Below are 23,598 nucleotides of genomic sequence, written 5' to 3'. Positions count from 1 at the left end.
TTCAAATAATCACATCACGTGGAAATTAGTCAGTGGAGTCACCGAACCCCCGATGAGCCGTCCTCCCACATGGCTCATCCTCTCACATGTGCACCAGGGAGCCGATCCTCGATACTAGCCGACCGGTCTAATCCTCACTTGACCAGCCCTGTCATTGTTTTTCCATTCTCTCTATTCTTTTGCATACCCACAGGAGGTAACCCAGTCGTCTCCATCAAATCTAGATCATCAGGTGCTCATAACAGGAGGCCACCCTGCGGGCTGCGATCAGATCTAGATTATCAGGTGCGCCCAATAAAGAGACCAACCTGTGGTTTTTCATATCACACAGATCATAGCAGTAGGTGCACACGGGGGCGCCGATCTCCTATTTACCCAGCCAAATTTCATATCATATTCAGGATCCATATCACATATACCATTCTCACAAACCCATGGTGACCCACTTCATCCCAATTCCACACAAACAAATCACAGTATAGTCACAGCACAAATAATCAGACAATTCATCCATCATAATACACCAAATTTCATCCGAATGCACAATTATATATAAGTATAATTATAGTGATCGTAACATAATATATATGATAAAATACTTATAATATATTGTAAATATGTAAATAAAAATATAATGTTTATAAATAAATGTTATGCAAATGCAGTGTTGATGTGCATTATTTATTATTACTCACAGTGATGGAGAATTAGGCTGTAGCTCTGATTCTGTCCGAAAGGAGCATTAGACGGACCCGGGCGATCCCAAAATATAATTGTTATCGAATTTTGCTGGAGTGGGAGTTTTTTTTACGCGTGCCGGATCGAAGGGCAGTAACTGCCGGTGGCCGGATCCAACTAACAGTGGCGTAGAGAGGCGGAGAGAGGCGGAGGAGCGGCTGGCAGTGAGGCTTGTAGTTGGAGCTACTGCTGTAGGTGTGATAGACCTGACAGAGGGCCTGACTGTGTGATCTGGTGGCGCTGCGTGAGCTAGGACGAGGCGGGACAAGCGACAGAGCTGCTCCGATGACAAGCGGCAGTGAGAACGGCGGTGGCGCTCGACTGGAGCTGCTGGAGCTGCTGGATAGTGATGCGAATGCAGGTGCAGGGAAGAAGAAAGGGAAAGAAAGAAAGAAAAAGGAAAGAAAGAAGAAGAAGAAGAAGAAGAAGAAGAAGAAGAAGAAGAAGAAGAAAATGGCGGAGATGGTATCGCCGGTGGTCAGGAAGCGCAGGAATGGGGAAGGGGGAGTGAGGTGTGCGCTAGAAATAGAGGAAAAAGAAAATTCTAGATGGTTTGGGTCGAACAGGTTCGATTCGGTTCGGTTCGGCCCAAATCTTTGGTTTTCAATTGGTTTACGGCTTTTTCAATCGATTATTGGTTCGGTTTCTCACAGTGTTCGCATTAAAATATTAATATGAATTTCCAGGCTGTCGGTTCATTAAATTTAATTGGAAAATGTTTTGAAAATAAAAATTTAGGTTGTTTCAGTCTTCCCCCTTAAAAAAAAAAATTCGTCCTCGAATTTTTGAAACAAGCAAGATAAGATCATAGTATATATGAGGAACAAAAAGATCGTACTCAACCAAAGAGAAACCATTTACAGTCGATCACTATTAGTACAAAACGTTTTACATGGAAGGAAAAAGATGAGGATAATTTCTTTGCATTTCAGCTGCCACTTCCCATGTGCATTCCTCCATTGAATGATTTCTCCATAAAACTTTAACCATAGGAATATCTTTAGATCAAAGTTTACGAATCTGGAAATCATGAATGCTGATTGGTATTTCTTCATATGTCAAATCTTCACCCACCTGAATCTCCTGCGGCTCTAACACATGAGATGGATCAGGAACGTACTTCCGTAGCATGGACACATGAAATACTGGGTGTACATGAGAAAACTCGTTAGGCATGTCCAACTGGTAAGCCACTTCTCCAATTCTTGCAACTACAGGATACGGTCCAATATACCTCGTAGCTAGTTTTCCTTTCTTACCAAAACGGAGAACACCTTTCATAGGAGATACCTTCAGAAAGACCAAATCTCCCACTTGAAATGTCACCTCTCTGTGCTTAGGGTCAGCGTAGCTCTTCTGCCGATCAAATGCTGTCTTAATCCTGTCCCGAATGATAGGAACCTTTCAGATGTGATTTGAATCAACTCAGGCCCTACCAGTTGTCTATCTCCTATTTCCCCCCAATAGATAGGAGACCTGCATTTTCTGCCATACAGAGCTTCATAAGGCGCCATGCCGATACTTGCTTGGTAACTATTATTATAAGCAAACTCGATCAATGGTAAGTGCGTGTCCCAAAATCCTCCAAAATCTAACACGCACATCCGAAGCATATCCTCCAAAGTTTGAATGGTCCTCTCAGATTGCCCGTCAGTCCGCGGATGAAAGGCTGTACTAAAGTCAAGCCGGGTTCCCAAAGCTTTCTACAACGACTGCCAAAATCTCGAAGTGAACTGCATTCCCCTATCAGAGATGATAGATACCGGAACCCCATGAAGGCGCACTATCTCTTTAACGTACAACCTTGCCAACCTGTCAGCATTATAAGAGGATCTCACTGGTAAGAAATGAGCTGTCTTGGTAAGTCGATCCACTATCACCCAAATTGAATCATAGCCTCCTGGCGTTTTCGGTAGTCCAACCACAAAGTCCATAGTGATCCTCTCCCATTTCCATTCTGGTATCGGTAATTGTTGCATTAATCCAGAAGGTCTTTGATGCTCTGCTTTTACTTGCTGACAAGCGAGGCATTTGGACACAAATTTTGCCACATCCTTCTTCATTCCAGTCCACCAATAATTCTCCTTCAAATCCCGATACATTTTAGTAGTACCCGGATGCACGTTATAAGCAGCATAGTGGGCTTTATCTAAGATCTCCCTTCTAAGATTATCGACATCAGGTACACAAACACGAGTACCCTTCCTGAGTACACCATCATTGTCTACCAAAAAGTCTCCTGACCCACCAGTAATTACTTCTTGCACAATTCTTTGCATTTGCGGGTCTCTGTCCTTGGCGACTTTAATTCTGTCAAACAGCATCGGTCTTATTCTGAAATGAGCCAACAAACAGTTTGAAGCAGGAATTTTCAAGTTAAGGCCTTCATCAAGCATGCCATCCAATTCCCGAATTAACTGCCTTCTTTCAACCGAAATGTGAGCTAAGCTTCCCAAAGATTTTCGACTTAGAGCATCTACTACTACATTAGCCCTCCCAGCATGATACTGAATGGTACAATCATAATCTTTAAGGAACTCCATCCAGCGCCTCTGTCTCAAATTTAGATCTCTCTGATCAAAAATATACTTTAGACTCTTATGATCAGTGTATATTTCACAGGATACACCATACAAGTAATGCCTCCATATTTTTAGTGCAAAAATGATTGCTGCCATTTCCAAATCGTGAGTGGGATAATTCTGTTCATGTTTCTTCAACTGTCTGGAAGCATATGCAATGACTCGACCATGCTGCATTAAAACACATCCCAACCCCACTCTGGATGCATCACAAAACACTACGTATCCTTCATCGCCTGATGGCAAGGCTAATACCGGAGCTGTGGTTAAGCACTCTTTCAACTTCTGAAAACTTGCTTCACAAGAATCTGACCATACAAACTTAGCATTCTTCTGGGTCAATTTGGTTAATGGTGCTGCTATTCGAGAAAAGTCTTGCACAAAACGGCGATAATAGCCAGCCAAACCCAGAAAGCTGCGAATTTCAGTGACAGTAGTCGGCCTCAGCCAATCAATGATTGCCTCAATCTTCTTGGGATCAACCATGATTCCATCCTTAGATACCACATGACCCAAGAAATTTACACTTTCCAGCCAAAATTCACATTTGGAAAATTTAGCATACAACCGATGCTCCCTCAAAGTTTGTAGCACAATTCTTAGATGATGTATATGCTCTGTTTCAGGTCTAGAATAAACTAGAATGTCATCTATGAACACGATCACAAACCGGTCCAAGTATGGATTGAAGACACGGTTCATCAGATCCATGAAGCTGCTGGGGCGTTGGTGAGTCCGAAGGACATGACAAGGAATTCAAAATGGCCATATCTGGTTCTGAAAGCCGTTTTAGGAATGTCTTGTTCTCTGATTTTGAGCTGATGGTAACCAGATCTAAGGTCAATCTTTGAGAAACATGTAGCCCCTTGCAATTGATCGAACATGTCATCAATTCTAGGAAGCGGGTATTTGTTCTTCACAGTCACCTTATTCAATTGCATATAATCAATGCATAGGCGAAGCGAACCATCCTTTTTCTTCACAAATACGACTGGAGCACCCCAAGGCGAAGTGCTTGGTCTGATGAAACCCTTGTCCAACAGTTCCTGCAACTGTTCTTTCAACTCTTTTAATTCCGCTGGTGCCATTCGATACGGTGGCATGGAAATAGGTTCTGTGCCAGGAATCAGATCAATACAGAATTCAATTTCCCTGTCTAGAGGAAGACCGGGTAATTCTTCTGGAAACACATCGATGAACTCATTCACGATCGGCATACTTTCAACTTTACGAGTTTCTGTCGTGGTGTCCTTTACTAACGCTAAGTACCCTTGACAGCCTTTCCTCAACAATTTTCTGGCGCTGATTGCAGAAATCAGATTATAAGGAGCTATATTCTTATCCACCCTATAAACAAGTTTCTTGCCATCTGGTAGATTAAAAACAATCTCTTTCCTTTTACAATGGACCCTTGCATCGTACTTTGCTAACCAATCCATTCCCAAGATCACATCAAAATCTATCACATCTAAGATAATTAGATCTGCAGGTAAGTCTACGCCTTCAAGAACAATAGGACAGTTTAAGATGACTGAATTAGTATAAATAGTTTCACTTAAAGGCGTTGATATCAGTAAGGGAATGTCTAACTGATTGGGCACTCTGTCTACTTTCATAGCAAACCTAGGAGATGCAAATGAATGGGTGGCACCAGGGTCAAATAATACTCGTGCTTCCAAAGAACAAATAATGAAAGTACCTGCCACCACGGCATTAGATGCCTGAGCATCTCCCGGAGTCAAATGGAAGAGTCAGGGCTGTGCTCTAGCAGCATGCAAATTCTGTCCCGAACTTTGGCCTCTGCCCCTACCAATAGAACCACGGCCCTGCTGGCCAAAAAGTCTAGTACCAGATGCCGACGGTATAGAGAAAGGAGGTTTGGACACACTACCCATGGAAGACTGGGGTGGCATATATCGCGACGGAGGAAATGGGCAGTCTCTGGCATAGTGTCCCGTCTGATGACACCTAAAGCAGGAGTTAGGATCAAGATCGTAGTCTCCTTTATGAGCCTTGCCACACCTGCGACAGACAGTCACACTCGGTCTGCTGCTACCTGAACTGTGACCACTACTGGAACCACCTGAATGAGTACTCTTTCTTGGCCACTGTCTCCTTTTATCTTTTCTTCTACCAAAACTTCCTCTTCCTTGGAGTTGAGAACTCGAAGACTGAGCACCCATAACGAAGGATCCACTCATCCCTGGTACGCCAAGAGTCTCAAGCGGAGCTGCAGTTCTATTACCCTTTCTGCCTGAGATAACTCCATCAGAAATGTATTTAGCCTCCATTTGCCTGGCTAAATCTACCACAGCATTAAAATCTTGTCCCCTCTGCTGGAATAGAGTCGCGTACACAGCATTCAACCAGCTGATAAATCTGTATACCTTTGTGGCCTCATCAGGTACAGACCCCGGAGCATACCTGCTCAATTCTACGAATCTGGTAGCATACTTATCTACAGACAAATTCCCCTGAACCAAGGACTCAAATTCCCTCATTTTGGCCCTCCTAGTTCCTTCTGGTATGAAGCGGTCAATAAAGAGAGAAGAAAATTGTTGCCAATACATCCCTTTAACAATAGGCAAAACATAATCTCTGAACCACATTTCAGCCATACCCTCCATTCTGTGGCCTGCAAATATGATGGATCTCTCGTCATCACAACCCAACTCAATGCAGAACTCTCTGATTCTGGCTAGAAATGAATGAGCATCTTTAGTGCCTGTAAACTTAGGTGGTTTGTAACGAATGAACCTGTCATAAAGGTTATCATTAGCAGCCCTCGGAACAGTAGGTGGTGGAGCCGGCTGAAATGGTTGTGTTGCTGGGTCAGGCATAGGAGGGTGCATCTGTTGCTGTTGCTGTTGCTGTTGCTGTTGAGTCTGAAAGAACTGTTGTTGCTGTATCAACATGTCGTTCATAGCTGCTATAGCTCGCTGAAGTCCAGACATTAGTGTGTTCATTTTTGTAGGATTTTCAGTCATATTTTCCTCGTTATGAATTTCCTGGATACCTTCCTCCTGATTATTTTCATTTCAAATACGTCTACCCCTTCGGTGTCTCGGGTTGGCTAGATGCCCGGAAGAGGCTTCGTCTGGAGCTTCTCGCTCCATGTTTCCGGATGTTCTTCTCCTAGTATTCACCATGCTGAAATTCAAGGTATAAAATGAAATTCATTAGAACGTAACAAGACCAATCCTACTAACAACAATTATATCACTAGTCTAGCTTAAAATATGACTCTAGCAGTAATCACGCTGAAATGTAAGAGGCAAATGATACTATATCAAGACGTGACAGAAATAACTCCGCAGTCATTCCTAAAATCATAGACTTAAGCTCTGATACCACCTTTGTCACGACCCGTCTCCGTGGGCCGAACCGGCACTAGGGCCCAGGTAAGCTTAAGGCCCCCGAGGCCCGTAGTAAGCCTAAACTACTCTACTTATACATGCCACACCATTTAACAGGAACAGTAAGCCCATACAACTAGGATATAAATATAAGTATTATACAATCCGGCCCAATTTTAAATATCTCAATTAAAGCTTAGTTTGGGCCTAATCATGGTAAGTCATATTCATAATACGAATATACTAATTCATCTGCGTCTAATATATAACAAGTCATTTACAAAATAAGCATACGGCAAAGCCCAATTGAAATACACAACCCTATAACTGCGGAGTTCAATAATATTCTGATAATAGAATAATTTATACATCCAAAATTAAATAACAGAAATATAAAGTTTACATTTATAACTCTGCGGAGAAGATTGCAGAGCTTCCGTTGGATCAGTAACTTCCTACTACCTGAGAAGTTTGGAGAGGAGGGGGGTGAGTTTTGCAACTCAGTGAATAATAATAAATAATACACACCGCACACAGTCACACGAAATGCGTCCTAATATACTGAATGAACACACAACCGTCAGTGATATGGCATATCATCAGCACCCACAAACAATATCACCTTCAAATAATCACATCACGTGGAAATTAGTCAGTGGAGTCACCGAACCCCCGATGAGCCGTCCTCCCACATGGCTCATCCTCTCACATGTGCACCAGGGAGCCGATCCCCCATACTAGCCGACCGGTCTAATCCTCGCTTGACCAACCCTGTCATTGTTTTTCCATTCTCTCTATTCTTTTCCATACCCACAGGAGGTAACCCGGTCGTCTCCATCAAATCTAGATCATCAGGTGCTCACAACAGGAGGCCACCCTGCGGGCTGCGATCAGATCTAGATTATCAGGTGCGCCCAATAAAGAGACCAACCTGTGGTTTTTCATATCACACAGATCATAGCAGCAGGTGCACACGGGGGCGCCGATCTCCCATTTACCTGGCCAAATTTCATATCATATTCAGGATCCATATCACATATACCATTCTCACAAACCCAAAATATAATTGTTATCAAATTTTGCTAGAGTGGGAGTTTTTTTTACGCGTGCCGGATCGAAGGGCAGTAACTGCCGGTGGCCGGATCCAACTAACAGTGGCGTAGAGAGGCGGAGAGAGGCGGAGGAGCGGCTGGCAGCGAGGCTTGAAGCTGGAGCTGCTGCTGTAGGCACGACAGACCTGACAGAGGGCCTGACTGTGTGATCTGGTGGCGCTGCGTGAGCTAGGACGAGGCGGGACAAGCGACAGAGCTGCTCCGATGATGAGCGGCAGTGAGAACGGCGGTGGCGCTCGACTGGAGTTGCTGGACAGTGATGCGAACGCAGGTGCAGGGAAGAAGAAAGGGAAAGAAAGAAAGAAAAAGGAAAGAAAGAAGAAGAAGAAGAAGAAGAAGAAGAAGAATAAGAAGAAGAAGAAGAAGAAAATGGCGGAGATGGTATCGCCGGTGGTCGGTAAGCGCAGGGATGGGGAAGGGGGAGTGAGGTGTGCGCTAGAAATAGAGGAAAAAGAAAATTCTAGATGGTTTGGGTCGAACCGGTTCGATTCGGTTCGGTTCGGCCCATATCTTTGGTTTTCAATTGGTTTACGGCTTTTTCAATCGATTATTGGTTCGGTTTCTCACAGTGTTCGCATTAAAATATTAATATGAATTTCCAGGCTGTCGGTTCATTAAATTTAATTGGAAAATGTTTTGAAAATAAAAATTCAGGTTGTTTCATGCTGATACTAGTATCAAATCCACAAATCCCATAATTAAAATCCACAGGAGAACAGTAAAGATGACCACCTCAACCAAGATATCTAATAATTAATCTCTCTAAATATCCAATAAAATTTATCATAAAACCATTTGATTATGGTGGTATAAATATTTGAAATTTATATATGATACTTGGGCTTTGTGTTTTCGTTGTTGTTGCTTAATTTAGTTTGAATCTTGATTTTTTGATTGTTTTAGCTATCCATTGAGTACTTGATTTTCATTTGCTTGCTTCTTTTAATGCCTTTGTTTAGTTTTGGCTTTGGCTCTTTAAAAAATTTAAAAAAAAAATGGCATTAAAGATGTAGTTAGGTGGAAGTTGAAGTCTTTGCATATGGCTAAATACATAAATTCACCTCTAAACTTTATTATTTTAATCTTGTGATAACTTTAACTTCTACTTTTATCAATCAAACACTTTAATTTATAAAATTACATCTATTAAACGTTTTAATTTTTAAAATTATTTTATTAAATATTTCAACTTTCAAAATTAGGTCAATTAAACATTCATTAAAAATTTAAAATTTCTAAAAATTATTATTGCAAAAGTCAATGCTACTTACATATCAAGTCGATAGTTTACAGATAAAAACCAAAAACCCTAAAAATTATTGATATTACTATCTAAAGATGTATAATATTAGTAAAATTTACAAGTTCAAGTGCACAATAGGTCATTCGCAAAGTTCAGAATGCCATAAGTTTAAAGTTGCAAAGTTCAAGAATAAATTTATGTATTCAGCCCTTTGCATATTGATTTAACGATGAAATGCCAACTTTTTGGATAGAATGACTATTATTTAATGGGTTCAAACCTCAAAGATATTTAAATTAGTCCTTACAAATAAAAGAATGATATAATTAATTAGGCTGAACCTCAAGGACAAAAAGCATTTCCATAAATTATAACAATATCCTTAAGATATATTCCCTCCATTCCAAAAAAATAGTTCACTTTTTTATTTTCACACAAATTAAGAAATATCAATTATTATGGTTAAAGGAAAATTTTATTCATATAAGTTTTCTATTATGCTCATCTTAAATAACACATGTGCAATTATTATATTAGAATAATAAGTAAGAATTAATAAGGATTATTGAAAATAAGATAAAATTTATTAAAGTAAATAGACAATTTAAGGATTAACTACTGTTAACTTGTCAGAAATTGAGGGTGAGAGAATTGTGCATTAGTCCTTCCTTGGAATTAATGTTTTATATATAAAGTGGGTTAGGGATAATTGTACTAGGATAAGGATTGTGAAAATCATATATTATCTGTTAGTTAGAGTTGATTAAGGAGTTTAATATCTTTTAATATAAATATATATTGATCTTTTGTATATTTTATTATCAGTAGTCCCCCCTTAGTTATTTGGTCATTTATGTCCAAAGAGGATGTTATCATTATATATATATATATATATATATATATATATATATATAAAAAGTCATATGAATTATATTTATATATTCATTGATCCCATTGATCATAGTGTTCTAATTTGTATGTATATTGACCTTTAGTAAACGATCCTTTCCCTTTTGATGGTATCAGAGCCATAGGGTTTCACATTATTATTATCTTCATAATAAATATTCATTTTCTGGATATCATAGATAGTTTTGGGTATGCCTACTGAACCCGTCCATAGCCGTGTGTTGAAAGGCTGAGTAAGGGTATAACCAGGCAGTGGCCGCGACTTGTTGATATCATAAAATGGATCCTTTATTATGTTGATCTAATAGTAGTGTTAAATCTGATGATTCTGAGTCTTCAGAAATTAAAAGAGTCATAAATAGAAATGAATTAATTTTGCAAGATTTTAGTAAAGCAATTGATGAATGGGAAATTCCTAAAGTTGATAAAGAACAAATTTATAAAGTTTCTAAATTTAATTTATTTAAAACTGATTATGTCATTAAAACTGAACAAAGAGATTTTCAATTAAGTAAACCTTTTGAAAGGATAACTCTTTTGTCTTCTAAAACCTTACAGCATCATAAAAGTAAAAAATACAAATATATTCATATATGATTAATTCAAGTAGGAATAAAACCTTTAACCAGAGAAGGATTAAATACTAGTATTCTTGCCATAGTAAGAGATGCTAGATTTTTAAATTTCCAAGATTCTTTATTAGGATCTGTCGAAACTAGTCTTAGTGAAGGGCCTATTTCTTTTGAAGTATACTCAGATATGACAGTTTCTTTAAATGATTTAAATATTTTAGAAAGTATAGTTTTAGAAATTAAAACACATAATTATAAAATGAAGCAGGGATCAATTCCTATCGCTTTAATTTATAAAATTCATTATAAAGCCATGAATTCAGCTTTTGGTACTAAATATAAATTACAACCTAAAATTGGGGAAACTAGATTTCTTCAAACCGATTTAACTAAAACAAACACAGTAATTCCTAAAACCATTCAATGGAAAGACATAACACTCCCAGATGAATGGATTTTGGAAGGGGTTGTACCTCCTCCAGTCACAGAAAAGGTAAAACCTAACATAAATTTACAAAAAATTGAACAATTTGAAGATGGTAAAGTTACATTAAAATTTAATAGAAGTCAAAGTATGAGGTATACAGGGTCATCTTCTTCTGTAACTACAGATGAAAATGAAAAACTTACTTCATCTATCCCTTCTATAATTTATGCTAAGTATAAAGAAACTGAGCCTAAACCAATCATTCAAACCTTAGTAAAACCAAGGTATTCTACCTCGGATATTCCAAATTTAAATCCATCACTTAAAATGAAAGGTGTTGATTATAGTAATTCTATTCCACAGGCAGTATATAATCCTGTTGATAATTACTTAAACCAACAATCCAATTTGGTAAATTCATCTCCCGAATCACCAACAGCTTCAGCCATAACTGAAAATGTTAGTGATATAAACAGAGAATTAAATGTTCTTAGTAAAGATGATATTGAAAAAAGTTTAATAAAAGAAATATCTAAAACAAAAAATTTAATCAAAATGAAAAGGATATTAAAAACATATACTTTTGAAGAATTAAAATGTGAATATTTAGATTATAAAGTGTGTAACCAAACTGAAATTAATTTCTTTGATTGGTATAAATCCATTAAAGAAAATAAATCAACTAAAAGTGTAAATCCCATAACTATTCGAGATAAAAGACCAGAATGGATAGTAAATGAACAAACAATAAAAAGTGATTTTCCACCTAAAACAATTAGTAAATTAAAATATCAGGATAATGAAATTATATGTGCTCCTTATAAAATTACTCAAGAAAATGATGCAAATAAAAAAGTAATTGAGCAAAACAATTTTAGTAATGCTAGTTTAATTTGTTTAAATACTCAATTAAAAAGAATTGAAAATTTATTAGAAGATAAACCAATTATAAATGAAAATATAAAAGGAAAAGATAAGATTAAATCTCACATCTTTAAACCTTTCAAATTTCACAGTCCAGTCAAAAAGAATTTGTAAATAAACTAAAAGATCAATTAAGTAAACTTGAGGTTCGTTCTGAGACAACTCAACAAGTAGCTCCAGACACCCCTCAAGCTTCAAGAAATATAAACATTTTAGAAGAAAATACTAATTTTGAGGTTAGTGAACCTGACTCAGAAGATATTAAAAAATTTGAAATAAATCCTATAACCCATAGAGAAATAGTAAATAGGGCACCAGACCTAGGCATAATTGATAAACCTAACACTATATCTCAATTTAAATATAATGCAACAACTATATATGAATGGTATATAGATGGACTTTCTGAATATAATATATTGAGTATTCTGCAGCAAATGACAATGGCTGCTAATGCATATAAAACTCAATCCATTATTTAGCTATCGCTGAAATCATTATAGCTGGTTTTACAGGACAATTAAAAGGTTGGTGGGATTATCACCTAACTGACCAACAACATTTAGAAATATTAAATTCAATACAAGTAAATGATGAAGGTGAACCTATCTATGATGAGAATGGTGAAGTAATTTAGGATGCTGTATCATCCTTAATTCTAACTATTTCTTTACATTTTATAGGTGATCCGTCTCACTTAAAAGATAAAAATGCAGAATTATTAAGTAATCTTAAAGATTATAAAAGGCAATATAGGTCTACACCCAGTAAAGATAAATTTTATCATAAAGAAAAATATAAACCCAATAAGAAACAAAAAAGAAAACAACCATATAAATCTTCAGGTAAAACTTCTTTTAAAGATTTAACTTGTTACAATTGTGGTAAAAAATGTCATACTTCTAAATTTTGTCGCTTCAATAAAAAATTAAATGAATTAAACCTAGATGATGAAGTGTTAAATAAAATTCACGAATTATATCTTGATTCTGATACTTCAGAATTTGAGATTATAGAAAGTGAAAACCAGATTGATGAATTAGGTTCAACAACTAGTTCATCTGAAAAATCTTTAAATATGTTAACGAAAGATCAAAGTATATTATTAGAAGTAGTAAAAAATATAGATGATCAAGACACTAAAGCTAAACTTCTTAAAAAACTTATAAAAAGTTTTGAAGAAGAAAAACCAGTAAAAGAAGGTATAACTCCTAAAATTCAATCTAATACTTATGATTTAACGACTATTTTAAATAAAAATAAAAATAAAAAGGTAGATATAGAAACTTCTAATAAAGATTTATATAAAGAAATCAAAATTTTAAAGCATGAAGTAAATGAATTAAAAATGCAATTTTAACAAAATAGTAAAAGAATAAAACATTTAGAGTCTCAACTCATTTCTAGTTCTTCCTCTGATGAAGAACCAGACAATGACATAAAAGAAGACATAAACCAATTGAATGAAGATATAGATAGTAATTTTCTAAATTTATTACAAGAAATAACTTCAAGAAAATATTTAGTAAAAATAAACATTCAGATAAATGATTTTATTATAGATGCAATTGCATTGTTTGACACAGGTGCAGATTTAAATTGTATAAAATCAGATATAATCCCTAAAAGATACTGGTTAAAAACAAATGAAAAGCTAAACACAGCAAATAAATCTAAATTAGAAATTATTGGTAAAACAGATGCAATAATAGTAAATCAAGGTTTAGAAATAAACACAGTATTCTTACTGTCTCCTCAAATTAATTATATGGTAATATTAGGAACCCCTTTTATAAACCTAATCACACCATATTTAGTTAAAGAAGATTGTATTAAATTTAAAATAAAAAATAGTAAAGCTAGGTTGGAATTCACAGAAAAACCTAAAAAGAAGCAATTAAATTTGTTAAAAGCTCATTCAATTAAAATATTAGAAATTAATTCTTTGATAAAATCTAAAGAAGAAGATCTAAAAGATATAAAAAATAATGTGTGTTTAAATAGGATTAAAAAGCAATTAGAAACTGAATTTATACAAAATAAAATCAAAAATCTAAAAGAATATATGGAAAATAAACTTTGTGCTGATCATCCAAATGCTTTTTAGAATCACAAACAGCATGTAGTTGATTTACCATATGAAAAGATTTTGATGAAAGAACTATTAAAACTAAAGCTAGACCAATTCAGATGAACCCTGAATTGATTGAACATTGTAAAAAAGAAATTAAAAAATTAGAAGATAAAAAACTAATTTGTAAATCTAGAAGTCCATGGTCTTGTGCTGCTTTTTATGTAAATAAAAATGCAGAAATAGAACGTGGAGTACCCAGATTAGTAATAAATTATAAACCATTAAATACAGCTTTAAAATGGATTAGGTATCCTATTCCAAATAAAAAGGATCTTTTAAAGAAATTATATAATGCAAATATTTTTAGTAAATTTGATATGAAATCTGGCTATTGGCAAATTCAAATTGCCCCTAAAGACAGATATAAAACAGCATTCACAGTTCCATTTGGACAATACGAATGGAATGTAATGCCATTTGGATTAAAAAATGCTCCTTCAGAATTCCAAAGAATAATGAATGACATTTTTAATAAATATTCAACATTTTGTATAGTCTATATAGATGATGTATTAATTTTTAGTCAAACACTTGAAAACCATTTTAAACACTTAAAAACCTTTTGCATGGTTATTGAGAAAAATGGTTTAGCACTTAGTAAAACAAAAATGGATCTATTTAAAACTAAAATTAGATTTTTAGGTCATTATATAGAACAAGGTATAATCCAACCTATAGAAAGAACACTTGTTTTTGGAGAAAAATTTCCAGATGAAATTACTAATAAACTCCAATTACAAAGATTTCTTGGTTGTTTAAATTATGTAATTGATTTTTATCCAAATTTAAATTGAATGTTAAAACCATTGCATGATAGACTTCGTAAAAATGCTGGTCCTTGGACAAATCAGCATACACAATTTGTGACATCCTCCCGAATCGAGTCTTAGTCCCGAGTCGAGTCTTAGTCCCGAGTCGAGTCTTAGTCCCGAGTCGAGTCTTTTCATAGAGTCGAGTTGAGTCGGGCCAGACCAAACCCGGTTGGGGTAGAATGGGGTTATAAGTGGAGTTACTTGAGTGAGAGAAAAAGATCAAAGCATATGGGTGAGGATTTATTTGCATTAAAAGATCAAGCTTGGGTATTAAGTAGTAGCCTTTTGCTAATTGAGGTACCATTTAGGAAGTTTTACATAAAATCCCTTGATTTTTGATGGCCTACCCGTAATACCCATTTCACTTTCCCATTTTTCATCTTTATCTTCATCTTCTTCCTTTCTTCCTTTCTCCATCCATTTTCATGGTAGTTAAGCCTTAACTTCAAGTTTTCTTCTATCCAAGTAAGTAAACCTTCTTGAAGTTCATAATTGAATCATTTGGTGCTATTATGTTAGAATTCATAAGAATTCTTATTTATAGGTGAAGGGAGTTCAAAGAGTGTAGAAAAAAGAAGTTAAAGAAGAGCTCAAGCTTTTTGGAGTAAAGGTTTGATATCTCTTTTCATTTACCATTTTCTTTGTATGAGATTGTGTGGTGTGTTGCTATTGAGACAATATTGCTTCATGTTGAGTGGGAGGACTGGTAATGGTGAGAAATAGGGGAAAACAGGGGAAGTATTGAATAAATGAAGTAAATATTGAGTTTATGTTGAAACAGGTTTTGCTGGAAATTTTACCAGTAACTTCATCTTGATTTTGACCCCATTTAATGATGTAATTAGGAAGTGTCATAGAAGAGTTATTTGTTCCTCTATGTGTTAGCTTTACATGGGTTTTTGAATCATCCAAATCGGAGTTGTATATTGAGAGATATGACCAAAAGAGTACAGACTGTGCAGGCTGGAAAACGCGAAGCGCGCACGCGAATCGCATGACGAGCTCGCGTTGCCTTCTCGCGCTCGCGATTTTCAAATGCGCGCTCGCGACTTTCACCTGAAACTCTCTGACTCTTATTTGACACATCTCGCGCTCGCGACTTTGAAGTGCGCGCTCGCGTACTTGGCCCTTGGCCTGTAAGCACTCGCAACCTTCATCGCGCGCTCGCGAATTTGGCCTGGGAACTCACTGTCTCTCATTTGGCACTTCTCGCGCTCGCGACTTTCAAGTACGCGCTCGCGACTTGTGCCCGATAACTCACTGTCTCTCATTTGGCACTTCTCGCGCTCGCGACTTTCAAGTACGCGCTCGCGACTTGTGCCCGATAACTCACTGTCTCTCATTTGGTGCTTTACAAGCTCGCAACTTTCAAGTACGCGCTCGCGACTTGTGTTTTCATTCATTTTTGGACTTCATTTTCAATGCAATTGTATTCCTTTGCTTCACTTATATGCCTCCAATCATTTTAACATCAAACACAACATTAGAACATGTATCAAAACAACATGCAAGCATGCAAATGATGTGAAATCAAATATACATTATGAATTATGAAGTTATGAACTATTAATATGATGTTGTGTTATATTATTGACATACCAACATTATGCTCCATTGAGGTTAGGTAGAAACCATGTAGATAAGGCTATGTCGCGACATAGGATAGCAGATCTGCACCTCATACAGTTTGATACTCCGGCTACAGGCCGTTGAGTGGATATGATTATATATGGGCCATAGCAGCCAAGCATACAGTATTCATCCAGTTTCATACAGTTTTTCTTATCACTTCGGTTTCACTATAACCTTATGGAGCCATACAGATATCTTGACATAACATTCCATGAATCATACATTATTATAAACAGTACAAAAGATAATCAAGGTATCATGAAAGTATCATGATGTGTGTGCTTATATGTGCCATATGTGTTTACATGGTTCTTTCTATCCATGTATGTGTTTAATTGTTTCTTTATCTGTTGAGATATCCACTGAGCTTTATTGCTCAGCGAGTTACCTGTTTAACTCGCAGGTTTTGAGATTGGATCGTAGAGAGTCAGCTTACAACTGCTGCAGTTCATCTGTAGAAGACTCAGTCTTCAGGGTAGCTACTCATTTGGATGTGTATCTTTTGTCTATCCTTTTCATGGCATGTACAGGGCACACAGTTGGGCCCATTTCATTTTGACACTAGTATCATGTTTTGTAAATATAAATTACATTATTATTGTAAACAACATCAGCATGAGATTATATTCAACATACATCATGTTTTCAGCATGTCAGACCATACAGTCAACTAGTTTGTAGTGTCTCGGTCCGGTTCATTCGAGTTTACGGGTGGACCGGGAAGGGGTGTTACAAATTTTGGTATCAGAGCCCTAGGTTTAGTTTCCCCGGGCTTACATGCATAAGTCAGTATAGTGTACATGCCATGACTACCCTGATGAACTAAGCAGTTGTTGTTTATTTAGGAGGATGTCACAGGAAGGTGAGAGCGAGTCACACGCCTCCAGGCCAGTGGAGGGTGAGGCTCCAGTAGCACCAGGTCAAGAGGTGTTGTTAAAGCAACTTGCAGATACTTTTCGACAGATTGCAGGAGTGATACCTCAAGCACCAATAGTAGTAGAAAGAGAAAGAAAGCCCGCACTAGAGAAGCTTCGGAAATATGGGGCGAAAGAATTCAGTGCTAACAAGGATGATAGTCCAGAAAGAGCTGAGTATTGGTTAGATGGGACATCGAGAGTTCTGGAACAATTACAATGTACACCAGAGGACAAGTTGGTTTGTGCCACATCATTGCTCATAGATGAGGCATACACATGGTGGACTACTGTTCAGCAGCGAGTATCAGCAGAGCAGCGTACATGGCAATTCTTCTTGGATGAATTTAAGAAAAAGTTCATCACAGAGGCTTATCTAGATGCGAGAAGGAAAGAATTCTTATACCTGAGGCAGAACAGAATGTCAGTTGCCGAATATGAGCGAGAATTTACCAGACTCAGCAGGTATGGTAAGGGGATAGTGGCTACAGAAGCCGAAAGGTGTAAAAAGTTTCAGGAAGGCCTGAACGATGAGATTCAGATGGGAGTGGTAGCGTCCAGATTTAGAGAGTTCTCAGCTTTGGTAGAGGCAGCTCAGGAGATAGAGTGAATTCAGGCCAGTCAGCGTACCAGACGTCAGCGGTCTCAGCAGAGGAGAGACCAGACTCAGAGTGCACCCAGTACCTATCAGTCAGAAAGTAAGAGATTCAGAGGTGCTAGTAGTTCAAACCAATATTTCTGATGTGGAAGATCAGACTAAGCCGCATCCACAGAGCATACTTATAATTTATCAATTTAATTTAATATGTATCAATCAACTCAACCAATTTTCATTCAATTTATTTTAATTAAAGGTTTAGGGTTCCTGCAACCTTAACCTGGGATCCCCAGAATTAAGTCAGAGTGTGGAGGGAGAAGAAGAAGGGTGCCGTCAACACGGGCTTTAGAATAGTAGCAAGATATAAAATTTACTTTTATTTAAATACAAAATTTAAATTTGATTTACAAACTTACAAATTTAAATGATAAGCTCAAACTAGTTTATACTTACATAGAATCTCTAACCTTGAATCCTTACAAGCGACGTTGAAAGGAAAGGGGAGAGGTCTTCTAATCTAAGTTTATGTCCAAGTCTAAGCTTATGCCTTCACAAGAGGAAAGGCTCCCTTTTAAATAACAAATTATTGGAATCTTTACTATTTGCTTTTACTATTCATGAACAGTGCCATGTCGGCCACCGAATCTTGACTTTTACTGTTGATGAACAGTGGGTTGTCTGCCACTGTGTCTTGACCTCTACTGTTGAGCAACCTGTCCTTTACTGTAGCTGAATAGTGGTTAACCTTTACTGTAGATGAATAGTTTTTGGTCTGCAACCTGATTAGTTGGAAAAAATATCTTGGCGTTTTACTGAAAAGTTGAAGAAATAAGGTTTCTTCTGCCTATTTACAATGATTCAGAATAAGATGAGGACGATGAGCTGTCCTTCTTTTTCTTTTTTATTTTTTCTTTTCTTTTTTCTCTTTTTATCTTTTCTTTCTTTGCTTTAGCTGTTTTACCGGCTTTACTTTTGATTTTAATGGGAGAGGGAATATCATCATTACTATCACTATCTTCATTTGAGGATGAGGATTGGGATGATGATGATGATAATACCATTTTACTTTTACCTTTGTGGCGTGTAGTTGTTGAAGATTTACTAGAGGATGCACTGTGGGCTTTACTAAATGATGGGTTTATGGGCTGATTTGAACTGGTAGAGAGTTGTTCAAACATCTCTTGACAGATCAATTTATATTCTTCGGGCGTTTTAGCAGCAGCTAAACGGGCTTGACATTGGGCCTTCTGGATTCCAAAATGAGGATTATCCTGAATGGCTAATGTGTTTGCATACGTTAAAGCTGGTTTAGATGGGCTGGACAATTTATTTAGAATCCATTGACGGATTTTAAATTCAGTAGTGGAGTTTTTAAAAGATCCCCACCATTTGATTTTATGTCTCTTTACTAACATAGGAATCTGGGTTCCTGGAATATAATGATAGTCGAAATACCATTGGTATACCCATGGAGTGAAGAAGGACATACAATAGTACATAAGAGAGGGAATATGAACTTCTTCAGGTTTAGGTTTATAATGGGCTTTAAAGTAGTGGTATAAAGAAATGATATTCGGAGGAATGATTTCCTCAGAAATGCCTTTAAATTGCCACCATCTTTTAAACCAATTTGGTATTTTTAAATCAGTCCGTATACTTTGATCAAAATATATTAACCAAGAATGCGTAGTAGTTGGATTTTGAATACCAAAAACTTTGTCCCACGCATCTTTATAATCAAAATAATTATAAATCATACAGTGTTTATACAAAGTTTTAAATTTTACTGGAGTAAATAAAGAAGATACAGGCCAATCCTTAGGGTGGATGACGCGTTTTGTTTGTAAAGAAGAATAAGAAATGGTTTTATTTTTATCAAAAGTATGTTTAATTTTTACTGATCCTGTTTCTACTAAGATATTATGATAATATTCCTGAGATTTTGACAAATCAAATGGAACAAAATACCAATTCTCAGGGTAATAATGTTTTATAATTTGCCAAGGATTGATATTGTTATACCCATCCTCAACTTCAATTTCAAAATCATACAAGCTTTTTACAAACCATTTATGTATATTACTAGTATTAGTATATTGGATTTTTGGCAAATCCACAGCCATCAACGGATTTGATATCTCTTTACTGTCTACCGTTTGAGACAGAGTAGCCGTACCATGAGCGGGTACGATCGCTTTAGGTTTAGAAGCCATACCTGACTCTTCTGTGGAAGAAGATGCTATATTCTGCAATGCTTTAAGAACTTCTGGGGATTGAGAAAGTTCTTCAATCCATTTTTTAAGGTCTTTACTAGTATTTAGGGTTTTAGGTAGGTCTTCTGAATGCTCTGAAAGAGCTTTAGTGGGTGAACTTTTACTAGGTGAATCGGGCATAGGATTCTTCCCTTTATCCTTCTTTCTTCCCATCGTTCTGTAAGAATTCGCGGGTTAGAAAATCTGGTATATTATTTGAATTTCCTTTTATAAATTCAATATCAAATTCAAATATACTTAAAAGTGCTTGCCATCTAGCAAAAATCTGTTTAGAGGCAAGGTTTTGAACATCTTTTTGTAAAATATCTTTAGCAGATTTACAATCAATTCTTAACAAAAACTTTTGATTTAATAAATCACTTTGAAATTTATTAATACAAATTACTATACTTAATATTTCTTTTTTAATAGTAGAGTAATTTAATTGAGTTGGAGTCCAATGACCTGAAGTGTATTGGATTATCCGTTCTTTACCATTAATTATTTGTTTTAAAATACCACCATAACCAATATCAGAAGCATCAGTTTCAACAATTTTAAAAGCATTAGGATTAGGAATATACAAATAAGGAATTTCTTTTACTAAAAATTTAATCTTTTTTACTAATTGTGTTGATTTGTCCAAGGACCAGCATTTTTACGAAGTCTATCATGCAATGGTTTTAACATGCAATTTAAATTTGGATAAAAATCAATTACATAATTTAAACAACCAAGAAATCTTTGTAATTGGAGTTTATTAGTAATTTCATCTGGAAATTTTTCTCCAAAAACAAGTGTTCTTTCTATAGGTTGGATTATACCTTGTTCTATATAATGACCTAAAAATCTAATTTTAGTTTTAAATAGATCCATTTTTGTTTTACTAAGTGCTAAACCATTTTTCTCAATAACCATGCAAAAGGTTTTTAAGTGTTTAAAATGGTTTTCAAGTGTTTGACTAAAAATTAATACATCATCTATATAAACTATACAAAATGTTGAATATGGATTAAAAATGTCATTCATTATTTTTTGGAATTCTGAAGGAGCATTTTTTAATCCAAATGGCATTACATTCCATTCGTATTGTCCAAATGGAACTATGAATGCTGTTTTATATCTGTCTTTAGGGGCAATTTGAATTTGCCAATAGCCAGATTTCATATCAAATTTACTAAAAATATTTGCATTATATAATTTCTTTAAAAGATCCTTTTTATTTGGAATAGGATACCTAATCCATTTTAAAGCTGTATTTAATGGTTTATAATTTATTACTAATCTGGGTACTCCACGTTCTATTTCTGCATTTTTATTTACATAAAAAGCAGCACAAGACCATGGACTTCTAGATTTACAAATTAGTTTTTTATCTTCTAATTCTTTAATTTCTTTTTTACGATGTTCAATCAATTCAGGGTTCATCTGAATTGGTCTAGCTTTAGTTTTAATAGTTCTTTCATCAAAATCTTTTTCATATGGTAAATCAACTACATGCTATTTGCGATTCCAAAAAGCATTTGGATGATCAGCACAAAGTTTATTTTCCATATATTCTTTTAGATTTTTGATTTTATTTTGTATAAATTCAGTTTCTAATTGCTTTTTAATCCTATTTAAACACACATTATTTTTTATATCTTTTAGAGCTTCTTCTTTAGATTTTATCAAAGAATTAATTTCTAATATTTTAATTGAATGAGCTTTTAACAAATTTAATTGTTTCTTTTTAGGTTTTTCTGTGAATTCCAACCTAGCTTTACTATTTTTTATTTTAAATTTAATACAATCTTCTTTAACTGAATATGGTGTGATTAGGTTTATAAAAGGGGTTCCTAATATTACCATATAATTAATTTGAGGAGACAGTAAGAATACTGTGTTTATTTCTAAACCTTGATTTACTATTATTGCATCTGTTTTACCGATAATTTCTAATTTAGATTTATTGGCTGTGCTTAGCTTTTCATTAGTTTTTAACCAGTATCTTTTAGGGATTATATCTGATTTTATACAATTTAAATCTACACCTGTGTCAAACAATGCAATTGCATCTATAATAAAATCATTTATCTGAATGTTTATTTTTACTAAATATTTTCTTGAAGTTATTTCTTGAAGCTTGAGGGGTGTCTGGAGCTACTTGTTGAGTTGTCTCAGAACGAACCTCAAGTTTACTTAATTGATCTTTTAGTTTATTTACAAATTCTTTTTGACTGGACTGTGAAATTTGAAAAGGTTTAAAGATGTGAGATTTAATCTTATCTTTTCCTTTTATATTTTCATTTATAATTGGTTTATCTTCTAATAAATTTTCAATTCTTTTTAATTGAGTATTTAAACAAATTAAACTAGCATTAATAAAATTGTTTTGCTCAATTACAAACGATGGTTTATAAGCATGGAATGACTATCTAATATATATATATATATATATATATATATATATATATATATATATATATATATATATTAGATTGTATCACTAATTATTGCATGTGTCTTTTAAGCATGGAATTTCTTGTCTTTATCTGTCAGTTTAAAAGAAAATGGCTCTATTTGAGAGAAACGAGGTGATGGTTAGTATTCTTGAAGAGAACTTCAAGAGTCACCTCATTAAATGTGGGTGACTTCTCAATATCTCGCCCCTCTAGATAAATGACTATCTTCTTGCCTTATTTGGTGCACTATTGCATTTCTGAACATTAAAGCATCTCTCTCTAGAAGTCTTCTTTCTCTCTCTAGTTCCTCCTGTTTTAGTAAGTTTTATAGTTTTCTACATTATTTTTCATTTGCTATTGGAAGAATCATAGGTTCGTTTAGCGATGAGGATGTTCAAGTTTTAGTTGATCAATTTGAGGATGAAAATACCGAAGCTGTTGAATCTGGGGTGGGCAAAGCAAAAGGTAGAAGGGAGAATGTTACGCTTGTTGATGTTTTTTCTGATATTGATGAGGACGAGCTTCTTGACATATGCTTTATATATGGCATCGCACCAGAATACAGGTTAGCTCACCCATCATAGTATATGAGGATAAATGGACCATTAGACAGCGAGTCCATTATGCTGTATGAGGAAGACTTTTGATCTAGGGTTCGGTTACCTTTATCCAAGCCTTTATATTCTTTTTTCAATGATTATGACATCACTATTAGCCAACTCCATCCTAATGGTTTAAGATTTCAATGTGATATAGTGGAGTTGCCTCTCCGTGATGGGACGATTCTCACAGCTTAGGGGCTAAGGGAAGTTTATCATTTATACGTCCAAGTAAATAAAGACCGTTATTTCCTCCAAGCAAAGAATAGCTGCAATTCTTCTTTGAAGAATTGGAAACAAAAATACTTCATTGTTCAGCATCCAGGTGGGTTCGGGATACCGAACCAGTG

General features: G+C 35.5%; 1 protein-coding gene across 1 annotated transcript; it reads right to left on the bottom strand.

The window, feature by feature from the left end:
* Positions 1 to 6,358: 6,358 nt before the first annotated feature.
* LOC149495674 (uncharacterized) lies at positions 6,359 to 20,379 on the bottom strand. The gene is made up of 3 exons (XM_089723231.1): positions 19,026 to 20,379; positions 7,830 to 8,037; positions 6,359 to 6,470 (listed from the first exon to the last, which is right to left on the bottom strand). Exons 1-3 carry the CDS (start codon positions 20,377 to 20,379, stop codon positions 6,359 to 6,361), a joined length of 1,674 nt encoding a protein of 557 aa, XP_089579357.1.
* Positions 20,380 to 23,598: the final 3,219 nt, after the last annotated feature.

The sequence above is a fragment of the Jatropha curcas genome, chromosome 6 (genome assembly GCF_041381405.1).
Source record: "Jatropha curcas cultivar XTBG-Jc1 chromosome 6, XTBG_Jcur_1.0, whole genome shotgun sequence".
NCBI lineage: Eukaryota > Viridiplantae > Streptophyta > Magnoliopsida > Malpighiales > Euphorbiaceae > Jatropha > Jatropha curcas.
The sequence above is the reverse complement of the archived record's forward strand: the minus strand, read 5'-3'. Positions and strand labels throughout refer to the sequence as shown.

Bases quoted from the DNA above. Each gene is read 5' to 3' on its own strand.
- LOC149495674 (XM_089723231.1), bottom strand. From the start codon at position 20,379: ATGGGAAGAAAGAAGGATAAAGGGAAGAATCCTATGCCCGATTCACCT. The intron at 8,038-19,025 runs GTAAAAGTAAAA...ATCACTGTCCAG, and splicing joins AACAACTACACGCCACAAAG to CAACTCCAGTCGAGCGCCAC. The intron at 6,471-7,829 runs GTTAGTTGGATC...CTTGAATTTCAG, and splicing joins CTCCGCCTCTCTACGCCACT to CATGGTGAATACTAGGAGAA.